Source organism: Aspergillus nomiae, assembly GCF_001204775.2.
Source record: "Aspergillus nomiae NRRL 13137 chromosome Unknown contig00316, whole genome shotgun sequence".
Taxonomy (NCBI): Eukaryota; Fungi; Ascomycota; class Eurotiomycetes; order Eurotiales; family Aspergillaceae; genus Aspergillus; species Aspergillus nomiae.
In genome coordinates this window covers 1-14,906 of record NW_015378371.1, presented here as the reverse complement: position 1 = coordinate 14,906, position 14,906 = coordinate 1, and the positions used below count along the sequence as shown (strand labels likewise).

At 48.1% G+C, this 14,906-nt stretch overlaps 5 protein-coding genes across 5 annotated transcripts; 1 reads left to right on the top strand and 4 right to left on the bottom strand.

Annotated features, from left to right (window-relative positions):
* Positions 1 to 6: 6 nt before the first annotated feature.
* On the top strand, positions 7 to 1,189 carry ANOM_007903 (H(+)-transporting V1 sector ATPase subunit D; the record flags this gene model as incomplete). The annotated part of the gene is made up of 8 exons (XM_015553159.1): positions 7 to 21; positions 88 to 200; positions 260 to 270; positions 330 to 655; positions 709 to 757; positions 814 to 823; positions 877 to 917; positions 966 to 1,189. The coding sequence occupies 8 exons, from the start codon at positions 7 to 9 to the stop codon at positions 1,187 to 1,189; spliced, it is 789 nt and encodes a 262-aa protein (XP_015403707.1).
* A 279-nt stretch (positions 1,190 to 1,468) lies between these two features.
* On the bottom strand, positions 1,469 to 2,469 carry ANOM_007902 (U1A/U2B'/SNF family RNA-binding protein; the record flags this gene model as incomplete). Its single annotated transcript, XM_015553158.1, has 4 exons — positions 1,469 to 1,866; positions 1,968 to 2,274; positions 2,348 to 2,354; positions 2,423 to 2,469. The coding sequence occupies 4 exons, from the start codon at positions 2,467 to 2,469 to the stop codon at positions 1,469 to 1,471; spliced, it is 759 nt and encodes a 252-aa protein (XP_015403708.1).
* Positions 2,470 to 2,861: 392 nt separating this feature from the next.
* ANOM_007901 (tubulin-specific chaperone D) lies at positions 2,862 to 6,760 on the bottom strand (the record flags this gene model as incomplete). The annotated part of the gene is made up of 6 exons (XM_015553157.1): positions 2,862 to 2,996; positions 3,050 to 3,209; positions 3,266 to 3,610; positions 3,660 to 3,942; positions 3,989 to 6,497; positions 6,587 to 6,760. The coding sequence occupies 6 exons, from the start codon at positions 6,758 to 6,760 to the stop codon at positions 2,862 to 2,864; spliced, it is 3,606 nt and encodes a 1,201-aa protein (XP_015403709.1).
* A 444-nt stretch (positions 6,761 to 7,204) lies between these two features.
* ANOM_007900 (uncharacterized protein) lies at positions 7,205 to 8,813 on the bottom strand (the record flags this gene model as incomplete). The annotated part of the gene is made up of 2 exons (XM_015553156.1): positions 7,205 to 7,830; positions 7,901 to 8,813. The coding sequence occupies 2 exons, from the start codon at positions 8,811 to 8,813 to the stop codon at positions 7,205 to 7,207; spliced, it is 1,539 nt and encodes a 512-aa protein (XP_015403710.1).
* A 1,065-nt stretch (positions 8,814 to 9,878) lies between these two features.
* On the bottom strand, positions 9,879 to 13,698 carry pkcA (protein kinase c; the record flags this gene model as incomplete). The annotated part of the gene is made up of 10 exons (XM_015553155.1): positions 9,879 to 9,940; positions 10,005 to 10,410; positions 10,473 to 10,674; positions 10,764 to 11,301; positions 11,390 to 11,803; positions 11,865 to 12,260; positions 12,319 to 12,679; positions 12,742 to 12,899; positions 12,956 to 13,222; positions 13,290 to 13,698. The coding sequence occupies 10 exons, from the start codon at positions 13,696 to 13,698 to the stop codon at positions 9,879 to 9,881; spliced, it is 3,213 nt and encodes a 1,070-aa protein (XP_015403702.1).
* Positions 13,699 to 14,906: the final 1,208 nt, after the last annotated feature.

Below are 14,906 nucleotides of genomic sequence, written 5' to 3'. Positions count from 1 at the left end.
TTAACCATGTCTGGTGCAGTAGTATGTCTGTCTCTTTTGCTCCAGGTCTTCTTGTGGGCCCACCGTTGATGTCTTTTCCTCACCTAGGGCCGCGAGGCAGTCTTCCCGACTCGCCAGTCGTTGGGGTTAATGAAGAGTAAACTGAAAGGCGCGGAAACCGGACACAGCTTGCTAAAGAGGAAGAGTGAAGCGCTGACCAAGTAAGTCGGCTGCGCAAGAATCAATCGTAATGCATATACTAAGATGTCATGAACTACAGGCGTTTTCGGGGTAAGTGGGCACCATGAGCGCATTTCCCCGCATAATCCTCAACTGACATGGCAAGCCAGAGATCACTCGACGTATCGATGAAGCCAAACAGAAGATGGGGAGGGTCATGCAGATTGCCGCGTTTTCTTTGGCGGAAGTGAGCTACGCCGTTGGAGGCGATATCGGCTACCAGATTCAAGAATCCGCCAAGCAAGCACGATTCCGTGTACGCGCCAAACAAGATAACGTCTCCGGTGTCCTCCTCCCTCACTTTGAGAGCTACACGGAGGAAGGAATTAACGACTTCGGCTTAACTGGTCTCGGAAAAGGAGGTCAGCAAGTTCAACGGTCTCGAGAGACGTACGCTCGCGCGGTCGAAACCTTGGTTGAGCTTGCAAGCTTACAGGTACGGTGTGAAAGCTAGCTGCTTTATAATTCACCTCTGACACCGGCTTATAGACTGCGTTTGTTATTCTGGACGAGGTAATCAAGGTTGTCAATCGGAGAGGTGCGTACTCTCTTACTACATGCAGGTCGATGCTCATTAACTAACTTTATTCACAGTCAACGCGATGTAAGGCGCTTCTTTTAGGAGGCCAGGAATCCACAAACTAACTTCTCCGCCAGTGAACATGTTATTATTCCCCGGACCGAGAACACCATTAAATGTCAGTAACTTATGAGATCAGCTTTCGTTCGTAGCTAACATCAACCAGACATTATGTCCGAACTCGACGAACTGGACAGAGAAGAGTTCTACCGACTTAAGAAGGTATCAGGTAAGAAGCAGCGCGACACTGCAGCCGCAGACGCCGAGATTGAGGCCGCGCGGGCAGCCGCCCGAGAGAAAGAGGGCCAAAAAGCATTGGAACCAGAAAAGGAAGCACCTGACGCCCCTGATGTCCTCGGAGAGGAAGAAGATGCAGATGTCATTTTCTAGTTTTATTCCCCTTTATATTTCTATTCCCTGTCTCTATAACTGTTATACTTTCTAGCATGTAGCTGTCATTGGTATCATTCATTTGCGATTTTCACTGTCCTGTACCTCACTTGTTACAATGCCAATCTCCACAAGAGAAAAGACACGAAATAAGAATAAAAACCCATGAGGGGAAGCTCAAGCTCTGTATCGAATTCCAATCAATATAATAAAACAGATAAAACCCACCCCAACGCCAGAACAAGTTGCTCACGATTGCCCGAACTACCTCCGCGCAGCTTATTGTCTCTGGTAAGTAACCCGGATCGGCTTGCCACTCTCCCCCATAGGCATCCCCGAGGTAGCCTCCTTGGCACTGATAGCACCAGACTCGTTCTCGTACTCGACGAACGCAATCCCCTTTCTGCCCGGCACCAATCTGACTTCCTGGAATCCCTCGAAGCGTCCAAAAACAGCAGTAAGACTCTCCTGGTCCGCCGTGTCGGGGAGGTCCCGCAGGAACAGAATCTTGTTGGGAGGAAGATATTCGTCCGGGATGACAGCCGCCGTTGCACCGCTGGTGGGCTTGAGACCAGCGCCCTTGGCGGTTTTGGCCGGACGCGTGGAGTCGGGGGCAGCACCGGGGGGGCGCTTGAGCTTCTTTTGAGCCTCGAGGGCCTCGTGAGCTTGCTTGCGCTCTATGTACCTCATTAGCCTCGAACCAGCCCAGTAAGAAAAAACACCCTAGTATAGTCGCAAAAACATAGATTGAAAGACTGAAAGAAAGAAAACAACGTACCCTTCTCAGCCAACCTCCTCCTCTTATGAGCCTCCAACTCATCCTCCCCGCCTTCTCTCAAAACCGTCGCATCGCTCCTCGTCTTTGCGAAATCCAGTACCATCGGCTTATCAAAGAGCTCGAACCCGTTAATCTCGTCAATGGCATTCGAGGCCGAGTCAACGCTATCGAAGACGATGAACGCCTGGCCCTTCGCCTTCAGATTGGTCTTCGCGACGATGTCAATGATGTTGCCATATTCCGAGAAGATTTCCTGAAGCGCTTCCTTCAGCTGGTCGACTTTAACTCGCTCTTCAAGGTTGCGGACCTGGTTGGGGAGCTGCGTGTTAGTGGGCGTTCACTTTGTATTAGGTGGAGATTGTGATGGGTTGGGATCGTACATAGACTCTGTGGTTGCTGGGTTAGTATTTCTCGCTGTTGAAGGGGTTAATGGGAGACATGAGCTTGGGACTTACGTGGAGTTGGGGGGGATGCTGTTTGCAGCCGCGGTCATTGACGCCATGTTTGCGACTGGGGAGCTCGTCGAGCTGGTGTTGTAATTGCGATTGCACGGGTTGCGGAACTTCTGAAGATGGAGTATTCAGCTTGGAGTTGCAATTTAGGCTTATTTATTGTAAAGGTGGCCCATTCTCTCATAGAAGCATCATTGGTCTAGTGGTAGAATTCATCGTTGCCATCGATGAGGCCCGTGTTCGATTCACGGATGATGCACTTTCTTTTTTTTTCTATTATTTTTTTCAACACATCAGATCTTATATTCTTTGCATCGCTTTCTTGATCATGAAGATACTTGTGTAAGTCTGCCCAGTTTTCTAGTGTCATTTTACATGTTCTTTGACTTTGTTTCGATTCCAAGTAACGGCATTGTCGAGAATCGTCTATAAGGCGAATCTTCTATTTACAAGCCAACTCCTTCCTCACATCCTCAACCTGACCCTTCAGTTCCTTAGGTTGTCTAGTCCAGTCTTCGGTCTTCACCGACTCTAGTGTAGTCTCCATAAACAGGTACTCTGCAACAGCATTTCGAACCTATATGCCAGTTAATGCAATGATTTCTCCACAATCAAGTTGAACAGACGTACCCGTGGAAAGGGATGCAGAAGCATTGAGGTCATCTTTTTCAATACTTCTGCTCGTAACTGCTCCAGCCTTGACAAGGGCGCATACACTTTGATTGCAGCTTCCAATCTCCCTATATTAGAGGATTTGAAATGTGCCTTCTGAACAAGAACAAACAATTTCCTATAGCTAGAGGCTGTGAGCAGTGATCCCAGCTCAGTGGGTAGAGAGGAACTAACCTTGACTCTGAAGATTGGGGGGTGAAACTAATATAGCTATCGAGCAGGAATGCCAAACACTCCAGCACCGGGATAGCGTAACGGTCATTTTGCAGGTTATCGCTCAGTGCAACCATGAGATCTTTGATAATGGAGGTCACTATGTCTTGCCGCTGTTCAGCCTCATACTTATTGATACTCTGCATCAGAGCCAAACGACTTGAGCGAACAAGTCCCTCTGCCCCAGCAACTGCAGAAGTTGCAATTCCTTGTAATAATGGCAAGCGCAACCAGTCGATGGCTTGCAACTCAAAGAGCTGAAGGAAGTAGTCAGGCAGGGATACGTGACTGAAATGGTCATATTGTCTGATATAGTCAGTAATACATCTGAGATATTCGTGCGATATTCACTTACCTCTGTAAGGGTGGAAAATCTTCGGCCGACTTCCAGAAGCCCTGCAAGCAAAGCCAAGCTTGGAGGCGGACTTTGTCTAGCTTCTCTGCTGCAAGTCGACATAAACAACCTATGATGCTCTGGACTCGGGGGGTGCGAGTTGCAGAACCGGATTGTTTTTGGAGGACTACCGTGGCAGCTTGGATTGCCTCCAGTCTTATCAATGACCCAATATCTCCTCGTCTATCTGTCGTGTAATCATTCAAGAACTCGATAAGATGGTCTGCGATATCATCTGTTGTATCTGCAACATGGTCAGCATCATTCCCCATTTGCTGGGTTTCACGTACCTATATGCGGCAGGACACCGTTAGCCAAACTCTTGACAGCTACTACTCGTTTCTCAATTAATTCTTCTTTTCCGGCACACTGTAGCAGTTCTTTTATGATTGATTGCCGTAAATCATCTTCAGGTCTAACTTGCTTGAATATAGCACCAAGAACTGAGATCTGACCACGGCCAGTCGGTAGCTTCCAAGTAGCGTGGATATATGAAAACCAGCCATTTATCGTCTCCTCTTGTTTCGATGACGGTAGAAGAGGGAACAACTCTGATATAGCATCTGAAGAAGTTTCTATTACAATATCTTCACTTCGAGAAATGCAAAGTAAGAGGGTTTCCCGGGCTTTATCAAGCAAAGTAACTGTTGGCTGCGAAGGAAGAGAATCCTTTGCTAAAGACGCCGCTCTTGAAAGAGAGTATACCAGACGTGATGATGCTTCAGCGCTCAATTCTGGACGTCGAACTTGGAGAGTCAAGTCCTCTTTTGTGGGGCCAAGCGGGGAATCGAAAATACCCCATAGTTGTTGTATTTGCGTGGTAACCTCCAAAGCCTCGGAGGGGTCCTTGTTCTCAAGTGGTGTTTCTTGATAGGAATTAAATGCATTTACTGTAGCTGAGAGAGCCAAGAAACACCCATGTCTCGTTTCAACATCGCCTCGAGGGAGGCTGGAGAGTTTCTTGAACAGTCGCTGAAGGACAATCTTCATCGTCTTGTAGGATTCCTGGGCACTCAGGACCCCTATTGCATTTGCTGCCTGCCTTCTCGACTCAGCATCTGGCGAACCGATTCCTCTCCAGTGCATCAGTGACTCAACAAGAGGGCTCCAGTATTGATGGCTCAAGTCCGCCGTAGCTTTTGCTACATCAATCATCGCTCGTGAACGGCGTGCCACGGCATGATAATCCACAACCTGTACTAGCGAAATACCTTCGACGATTATGTTAGGATGACGACCAATTAACTCCTGCAAAGCAGCAGAGGCACCTCTCCGAATATTGCCCGACGGGTCCACACAAGCGGCACATATCAACTCGGTAGCCAGCATCTGCAATATGCTTGACTCTTTTTGGCTCGTAGAAGTACTTATTGTTTGTGCATCCAATGCGAGCAGCTCCTGAGTGGTGTACTTGCGAGATAGAGCCCATATACCGAAGCATGAAGCATCACGCACGCCAGTGCCGACAGAGCTTCCAGTTGAGGATCTTTGCTCAAAGTCGAGTCCAGAAACGAGTGGTTGCAGTATATTAAGAAGTTGGCCAGTCGGAGGGGCACGGCGAAATAGCAAATGACCCAATGTTAGTATGAGACCCTGCCATCTTTGAGCATCAACCGCGCTCAGATTTCTTTTGGTATTGTTCATTCCAATCCTGCGTGCTTCAAATGGTGTTATTATGGTGCCATCACTGTTTTCATAGAGTATGTTCTCCTCTAATGAACCAGTAACAGCCTCAATAACCTCGGTACCCATATCCAAGTCTAGCTTCAAAGTAATTATACTGAGTGCTTTGCTCGCAGCAAATCGCACGGGTGTATCTTTATCAGCTAGAGCCACCAGAAAGTGGTCAATGGTATCTTCCAAAATGGAAGACAGCATATCACCTGACAGCGGGCTATTCGCTCTTTCGCTAAGCTGCAGAGCCATAATTGTCATTGTGCGGAGAATTTTAATGATAATTTTCCGCGCCAGCGCAGAAGATTGAATGAGATCGGAGATTTTTGAGTTTCCCTGAGCAGTTCGTAATGTCTTCTCGAACACAGGCACGATCAAGGGAGCAAAGTCCTCAACCTGACCTGAAGCACCTAAGCGTGCAAGGAAAGAAAGGACTCCGATGCAAGTATAGACAGAGGGCAATTCGGAATTCCCTGCAGGTTGTACGATGGAAAATGCCCAGTCTGTCACATTAGTGAGCAGGCCGAGAGCCTGCATGTCCCGGCGCAATACAAGACGTGCCAGAACCACAGTGGCAGCCTCACGCTCTTTCCCAGAGGCATTGACATAGTTCAGCGATACCGAGAGGAGAGACCTAGAGACTGTTGGAACCTCAGCTGGTAATGGTCTAAGTTGACCCAAATTTTCGTATGGCACTGGGATATCGTCTGATGACATAGACGCCAAGTCAAAAGGAGCGAGCAACAAGTGCGAGAGCCAAATCAACATCACGTAGCGCTCCTCCCAGATGAGCCGTCGAGGAATGTCCCCTGACAAGCCCATTTCTGAATCATCTTGGCATACTGCATCCCATTCGATAAAAGCCCTGAGTAAGGGGTCAAGATACTTCGGCTCATTGTTCAAGAACCTACTAATAACCTTGACCCCACGCACTTTGCAAAAAGTGTAAAGAAGTCTACAGATCGTCCTTGGCAAGGGATAAAGTGCCTGCTGCTGCTGTGGCTTATCTGCCTTATACTGATTGGGATGCTTTAGCAAGTATGCTAAGAAAGCATCGACTAAAGGTGGCAGCAGCGATTGAAGGTGTGGATCCAACAGCTGAGGCCATTCTTGAAAAGGCTCCAGCTATAGCAAAAATGGGTATTAGTGGATGACAACTCAGTAGTATATTTCCAGATTTTTCGTAGTTTATTTGGGAAATATCGTCAACTTACAAGACCTACGAGTCTCTCCGTCTTAGCAGCCTGTGTCCATCTTCGTGGAACTCGGGTACCTCCTTTCTCCGTTCGTGGCTTCCAGAGCAGAGAGGGCAGTTTCTCTGAGAATTCCGTCACCAAGTCGCCAGAAGCGCGCTGTAGTTTGACCTCCTTATCTTCTATTGCATCCATGATGGTATTGCGCCAGGGGCGTTGAGGATTTTGGAGACAAATGTCAACATTCTAAACCGCGGGGAATCGGTCAATATTGTATCTGGTCATGTGACCTGTATGAGGCCTTCGACCATGCATCGTATAGAAGTTTCCAAAGACAGTGTCATGGGTATGTCTGGGTGTACTCAATCTATATGTGGTTATATATGAGGATCTATACGTATAACTGCATGGAAAAGAGATTAGGCGTAGTTTATAGCCAGAATTACAAAGGCGTACGAGATGTATATATCTAACTTGGAAAGTAGAGCTTACGCTTTGAAACTTTTGAGGAAACTCCAGTCAATGAATTCATAAAGCCCTATGTATATACTTGTAAAAGGAGAAGCAAATATTGCCTTAGAAAGTCCAGCACAAATCGAACCGTTCTCGGATGAACAAAGCCATAGTCGTCACATATCCTTAGATATCCACATCCAAGGTTGACTCTGTGCCTAAAGGTAGCCTAACAACACCACCTACGCCGTTATCTGCGAGTTGTATCATGGTTTTCCGGATTTTCATAACCGCAATAGCGACCGCAAGTGAGTTCCAGACATCGTGTCCCTCATCTTCCAAGTCAAACTGACAGATATATTTGCTATCTATATCCTTAGTTGTTGTTAGAAAGTCAGTGCCGAGAGTTAGGATTGCAATTATGGGACCACATATGATAAATCCAATGAGAAGCGGATAAATTGGAGAAGGACCAGAATAGCCATCACCCTCCCCATTGGGCTGAAGATTAGTCGAGCCATGACCTCCATCTAGGGCTGCCACACTCAACGCTTCGCGGTGTCGGCTGGAGAGTACTTGTAGGCGCCGGTTCAGCTTTTTAACAGCATCAAGTGTGGTTTCCCCTTTCTTTTGGGCGTAAATCACATGTACGGGAATTGCATCGGGCTTTGTGTGTATACCAGTATCGCGCAAGGCCCAGCGAAAGTATCGGTTGATGGTAGTTTTGATCAAGGTCTCGGGATCCTTCTTTAGAATCCTACAGTCCCTCACGCGACCTCCAAGAGAAAACAAAGCTGCGAGAGATCTCATTGCTGCATTATATTTTAGCAATTTATGGTATAGTGAGAAGAAAACGCAAGTGGAGTAGAACCATGAACTCACCATCAGTCTTGGAACTTTTGAATGTGTAGATCAATGGCCCTGAATCGCCCTCTGCATCGGAAAACAGGGTATATGGAAGGGTAGGAAAGTCGGACCTCCACTGGTCTGGTATAAGGGGCTCAAACCCACGCATGGCAAGCCGGAAAAAGAGATCCTTCTCTTCTTCATTGTAAAGACCTTCAGGAATGTCGATTGCGTCAGCCCAGCGCCTGGCCTTCTCCACAGAAAGATTCAAGACAACAGTCGAGTTTGTAGCTTGCGAGACACGGAAATTTGGATCATCAAATATCTCTTCTTTTATATGGGGTATGGAGGGGACTGTGTTACGAGAATGGCTTCTCTTCTGAACCATAAGCCGCTTTGATGCTATAGATTTCTCACTATCGACTACGGTGCTCCCCAAGTGTTTTGACAAAGGCGAAGATATACTCTCAGCTGGTTCAGGAATAGACCGTTTGTTATCATGTGTGGCCGTCAAGATATCGCTCGTGGGAGTAAAGATAGAAAGGCCGGCCTCAAACAGTAAGTTCGCATACTGCCATGCATTTGTATTGACATTAGTCTGCTTTGTCTCTTCGACTGGATCACGAGCGAGTCTAGAGAGAGAATGAGCCAGCTTATCCGGCTGACTGTGAAGCTTCCTTCTCTTGGAAGACTGGCCAGATGCGATGTTCTTTGGACTGGAAGCGTCATCAGGTATCTTCTTTTCCTTCCGTGGGGTTTGCTTTGGTGTACGAAGCCCTGTGGAGACTTCGTCTTTGTCAGTGTCATACTTTGGAGTGTGTTTCGGGTCCGAGATTTTTCTCTTTCTGGCCTTGGTCTTATTAGAAGTGGGAGGTTGAGTCGTCGAATTCAAAGGTTGATTGAGCCCATCTGAGTCTGCTATCATATCGTAAGATCCGCGCGTTTTCATTTGATAGATATAAACAGGAGCAAGCAAATGTCTTCAAATGTGTTATCTCAATGGATCGGCCGAGGAGATGGAAGACTCATATGCCTTTATTACACTGGCAGTAGTAAGTATCGTAATGAGGAGAGCGCAGTAAGAAGACCTGTGTGACCACATGAGGAATTAGAGTAAGAGATATTTCCCACAGGGCATCGATAACTGATATTTACCTCGAGAAGATGGGGCTTTGAGTGTTTTCGGGGCGTGTCAATGCGAGTCAAATATAAATTGAAGCGTTTGAGACCAGTCTTGTAGAAATCAGACACAGAACATTTATTTTAGTACCCTTTATTCTTTAGATACCGTTCTTTGTCCGGACGCTGGCCAGTTGATACTTCGCAAAGAATTATGTAGCGGGAAAAGGGCGTTGCAGACTGGTGCTATGGACTACAATGAGGACAAAATGAAGTCATACCTATCATGTCCTCGGTGTGTCCATTTCAGTGTGCAAGAGGGGCTCCACGGTTGCAGTAACACAAGTTAGAAAGAGACAGGGCAAAGAGTCGATGTTTGGCAGGTACTAGTAGTAGGGGACAGCTGGGGTCATGGGACTTGTTTGTCATGCTTCGTGATCCCGATCAGCTACACGCTTAGGAGCAGACAATCAAATCAGTATGCCGACGTATTACATTCAAATATGGGCAAGAATAGAGAGTCCCAATGGGTGTAACAGTCGAGTAGGGCACATTCAAGGCGAACAGTCAAGGAAGAATTACATTCCGAGATTGGAAAGTAAACCCTCCAGAGAATTAAATAAACAGCCTAGAATGCTGCGGAGATATAGGATAAAACAACCTCAGACCAAATTACTCATTCCATTCCATCTGCACTCGCAGAAGCCATAAAAGCGCTTACACCTTCTCTCAAAACTCTCATGGGTATGTTATTGAACATTTCCAGTGCGAAAAGTGCCGAAGGCAGTAACAATCAAGAAGGCAGAGAAACAAAAAATCCAAGGTCCACGTCGAACAGATGCGTAATAACTGCGATGACTGCGGGGCATTAGTCACCATTAAATATAGATTTGGATCAGGCGAAGTCTGCCGTGTAGGAGAAACCACGGAATTCTTCCTGCATGGCTTGGGAGAGGACTGGAGATAGAACATGTCATGGTTAGCGCTGAAAAAAAAAACCGGGTTGAGGATAGTTGCTTACCGGATTGCACAGGCGTCAGAACAGGTGTGACGCTGGTGAACTCCTGATCGAAGTTGCTTGTGTCTGTGGGGCTGGTGATGGTCGGCAAGAACGGTGGAGGGACGCGCTTGTGGTAGATATCATCCCAGTTGACGTTCCTGAAGAAGGCATGAGACATGACTTCTTGGGCATCGGTTGGGCCGGAGCCAAGTCTTAGTTCTGGCTCGCGAGTGAGTAGTTTCTGAAGGATCGAAACGGAATCCCTGGGCATGTGAATTGGATACAGCGGCTCATCGGCAAGAATGGCATCATAGATTTCATCCTCATCTTCACCACGGAAGGGAGATTGTTGCAGAAGCATCTGATAAATCAGCACACCAAATGCCCACCAATCAACTGCTCGACCGTATTTTTTATCCAAAATAATCTGTGAAAACATGTCAGTCAACCATGGCTGTATCTAAGATGCCTAGGGTACTTGGGCTTTACCTCAGGTGCCATAAATTCGGGAGTTCCGCAGAATGTGCTTGTGGTGGCGCCATACCACATATTTTCCTTGCAAAGACCGTAGTCTGCAATCTTGATGTGGCCATCCAGTGTCAGTAGAATATTATCGAGCTTCAGATCACGGTATATGACACCGTTCTCATGGAAATATTTGAGTGCCAGCAGAACTTCTGAAGCGTAAAACCTGCGTGTTGTATTAGTATTAACAGCATTAATCTCCACATGATAGAGTAGGAAGGTTGGGCAGAGGACTCGGATGCTAGAAGAACGTACTGTGCTCGTTTCAAACCAAACTGGCCGCGTTGAATGTGCAACATTAGATCACCGCCACTGATATATTCCATGACAAAATACACACGAGTCTCTGTCTGGAAGCAGGCGTGGAGATTGAGAAGGAATGGATGGCGTTCTTTGTTCGCAACCAAGAAGACACGCTTCTCAGATTTGGTACTCTCCACTTCATCGTTCTCAATGATGAACTCCTTCTTCAACACCTTGATAGCATAAAGCTTCTTGGTGCTCTTGGTTTCGGCCAGCATGACCTTTCCGAAGTTACCTTTACCAAGGACAGCCAGGAAATTGAAGTGATCCAAGCCAATCCTGACCTTGGGTTGCTGAGGTGGAGCATCTTCTTTTACAGCAACCTGCTGTTGCATTACTGGCACAGACTGCTGTTGTGGAGGTACACCGTAAGGCGACGCGACCTTCTGCGGCATCGGCTGTTGCGGCGGGGGCGCCATGCTCTGCTGGTAGGACACATACGCGGCAGGATCATAATGGGCGTGGGAAGGTGGCTGCGTTTGCACCGGACCTGCTTCTCCGTGATTAGCTCAATCCATTCTACTCCAGAAGCATAGATTGGAAACGAAGGGTGGGGGAAGGGCTATAGGACAACATACTAGGCATCTGTTGGGGCGTGCGCATGCCTGTGGCGGCAGCGGCAGCAGCAGCGGCAGGACCTGCAGATGACGTTCTTGGCGGCATTTGCTGTCGCTGTGCGGCCGTTGGAGACTGTGGTGGTATATACGAGTTAGTTGCAGCGCTCACGGCTTCGGCAGAAGGCTCTCTTTGAGGTAGCCCATATGGGCTCTCCACGGGTTTTTGCGGATATGCAAGAGCAGGATCCTGAGGGGTTTGAGGCGGGCCACCTGGCCGCAGGGTGCGGCCACTGAGACCAGAACTAACAGAAGCGGATTTATTGTGATTCTTAGCACGAATCAACGTTTCTAAGATCTGGTTCGCAGCTTCCATAGACATGCCACAGAAGTCAGGTACAAGATGAGTACAATTGGCATGGCAAGTGAGGCCACATTCTAAGAGCAATGTAAGCATCTATGTCATATACACGGTCTGGGGTTCGTTCGGAGAATATACCTGAACATCGCTTGGCACTTTTACGTCCAAATGGGAGCAAGTACCCGCAGTGACAGCACCAGTTGGCAGAGAGGTTGGAGAAGCCCTCGAACCGATGAGGAATACGGTGATTGATCTTCTCCTCGTCTGGATCCGTCTCGTAGTTTGCTTTGCTGATACACTTGGTAACGACCTTCGGGTAACACTTGCGGTGACACGTATACTTGCAGTCGGCGCATTGCATGCCGGCAGCATATTTCAGGAAATCACCACAGAGAGCACAACGCATGATATTGTAAAATTGTTGAGTGACGAACTTGTGTCCCTGCTTTTCGTGGACCTCTTCCTTCTTTTGACGAACGGCACCCTGTCGGTTAAGACCAATATCGAACGGTCGTCGATCCTTCAATTGTTTGGCTATACAACAGGTTAGTGTACCCGGTCGTAGAATAATACACAAACCATAGAAGCTTACCAAAGCTCATCGACAGATGGATCCGCCCCACGGGCTCTAATGCGAACCAAGACTCGATCATCACTGAGTTAGAAGAGGGCGCTCCACCCGGAGCACCTGCATAACCCTGAGCAGGGGGGCCAAGATGCCCCGCGGAGCCCGGGGCATGCGGAGATCCTGGTTGTCCAGCGGTGTCAGGCCGCCCCGACGAACCTCCGTGTTCCATCTTATCCGCAGAAACCCAACCTGATGCATTGAGCTCGCTTTCGAGCTTCTTGCGACGCATCTCCTCGGCGATATCGGAGATGCGCACCCAAAGCATGCCAATCGGAGTGGGCCTGTCACCCGACTTGTCGTACACGGTAAGTTCAATTTCGTTTGCCTTATCAATGTCAACAGTAAAGGTCTCATCTTGCCACCTATCGGTCCGCGTCGCTTTTGTACGGGCTTTGATAGTGTCTTCAACTTTGATGATGACGAAAGTCTCGGGCCCCGAGAGAACCTCGAGCTGGCGGCATGATCTACATCAGTAACCGCCTGGATACGCAACGTCAGAAGACCAGTAAGTGGCTTGCGCATGTTTGGTGTGTTCAAACTCTCATCTAGAACACAAGCTGTTAGCTCCTACGCGGCGGTCACCGGTGTGTAAAGAACATACCGTCCGGGGAGTCTGTCGGTTCAATGTCAACGTGAAGATCTTCATATCGCTTCAAGGCCTGCTTTAGCAGTTGAATCTTCTGATTACTCTCGATCCGCCGGCCCTCGGCATCTGCGCGGCTCTTTCTATCACCCTCATCCTGATACAGACGAACCATCTTCTCAATACCCGCTTTGTATTGCTTCTCAACACTCAGCTTGAACTCGAGTTGCGACAACATGAGCTGGATCTTAGGTCCGAGATAGGGGGTATCATATTTGATCAAGTCTGAATATAGCACAGCGTCAGTTAGACATGTTGGGAGCTTGCAAGGCCCCTGTCGGCGCTGAGCGACAGATGAAGCATACCAAGTTTAGTAAAATTCGGCCGAGCCTTGGGAACAGGAGCGAAAGGCCGGGGATCTGCAAAGGGAGCGCCCGACGGCATAGGACCAGATCCTCCTTGCGGGTAAGCTCCCGAGGCGTCATGCTCATCATAGTCCTTCGGAGGAGGGCTGGTCCTGCGCCCGGTTCAGGTGGGAGACGCTTATCCGTAGGGGATCCTCCATCTCGACGTAGCTGCAACTCTCTCATCTTCTCCTCCAAGTAAGCAATGTTCTTCCGACCATCACGGATGTTCGCGTCGACTCTCTGCTGCACGAGGGGATTATCGGTTGACTGTCGCATATTGGACGCGGCGGTGATCAGGGCCTTTTCCCGCTCGATCTTGCGGTAGACCGAGGCGATGAGGTCGTCCCCGTCCATATTGAGAGGGGGGTGGGACGACGACCGACGTTCCGAATTATTCCAACTGGGAGGACAGCAATGCGATCAATAACAAGAAATAGAGCCAGCAGGCAAAGGGTACTAGAGGGGAAGAAAACGGTCGCCGCGGGGTACTTTGTTGACAGATTATTCCAAAGAGAGGGGGATGGATGATCAATAAATCGCAACGGGACTGACAGTCAACGTTCCCGTTAAGTTAATGCTACTCGGGAAATGGTGAGACAGGTTCTCCCGTTACGATGACGAGCCGTGCCAGACAGTCACTCTCGGTCAATGCCCGCAGGTTACTTGCGAAAGTGTGGGGGGGGGCAAGAGAGAGAGAAGAGTGGGACAGCAAGAAGAGTTGATTCCAGCAATGGAGTTTCTGGTCACCGCACACAGCACACAGAAAAGGGAAAATTGTTTTGGGATCCTTTCCTTTTTTTTTTGTCGGGGGGAAGGGTGGGTTGACGTTTTGGTCTCCAGGCTTTACTTTCTTCGTTGTTTTTGCTTTACCGCCCGCATTTACTCCTCAGGCAGTCGCGGGACGGAGGGGCAAGTCAAATAACTTAGTCCTTGGGTAATTTTATCCGATGGGGGGCACGTGTGTCCAAGGGGATTTAAAGTACTGTAGCTAGTCATCCAGTAAACATGCGGACGAGTCTAGAGTATTTCAAATTGCCGGAGTCAGGTAGTACTAGTATAGTATCTTCTATCTAGAAACTGCAGAACTTCAAGAAAAAGAAAAGGAAAAAAGGCAAAAGACAAAAGACAAAAGAAAAAAGAATGTCTCGGGAAGTGAAATAAATGCTGACGAAAACAAACAATGATGTAAATAAATTGAAACGCGAATTGCCCCGAGTCAAGGGGACTGTTGTACCAAATTGTCTGACAGGTGGTGGCAAACAATGACCCTTTCACAAGCTTCTACTGCGGTATTCCTTCTTCACGGCAGAGGAGACTGTGTTCCAGCTGGAAAGTAAACTCGTCTTTGTCATCTGGTATGCTGTAACTACGGAGTCTGTACAGAACACTGGGTCAACCCCAGCTTGCCCTGTCTATTTCCTTTTTGGGCGTAGATTGCCTGGCAGATACAACTTGAAGTACTCCGTAACTACTCCTAGTATTAACCCTACTCTACTACCTTCAAATCCATAGAGTAGGACCGTTAATTACCCTGAACTTTGCTTTAATCTTTTTTTTTTTTT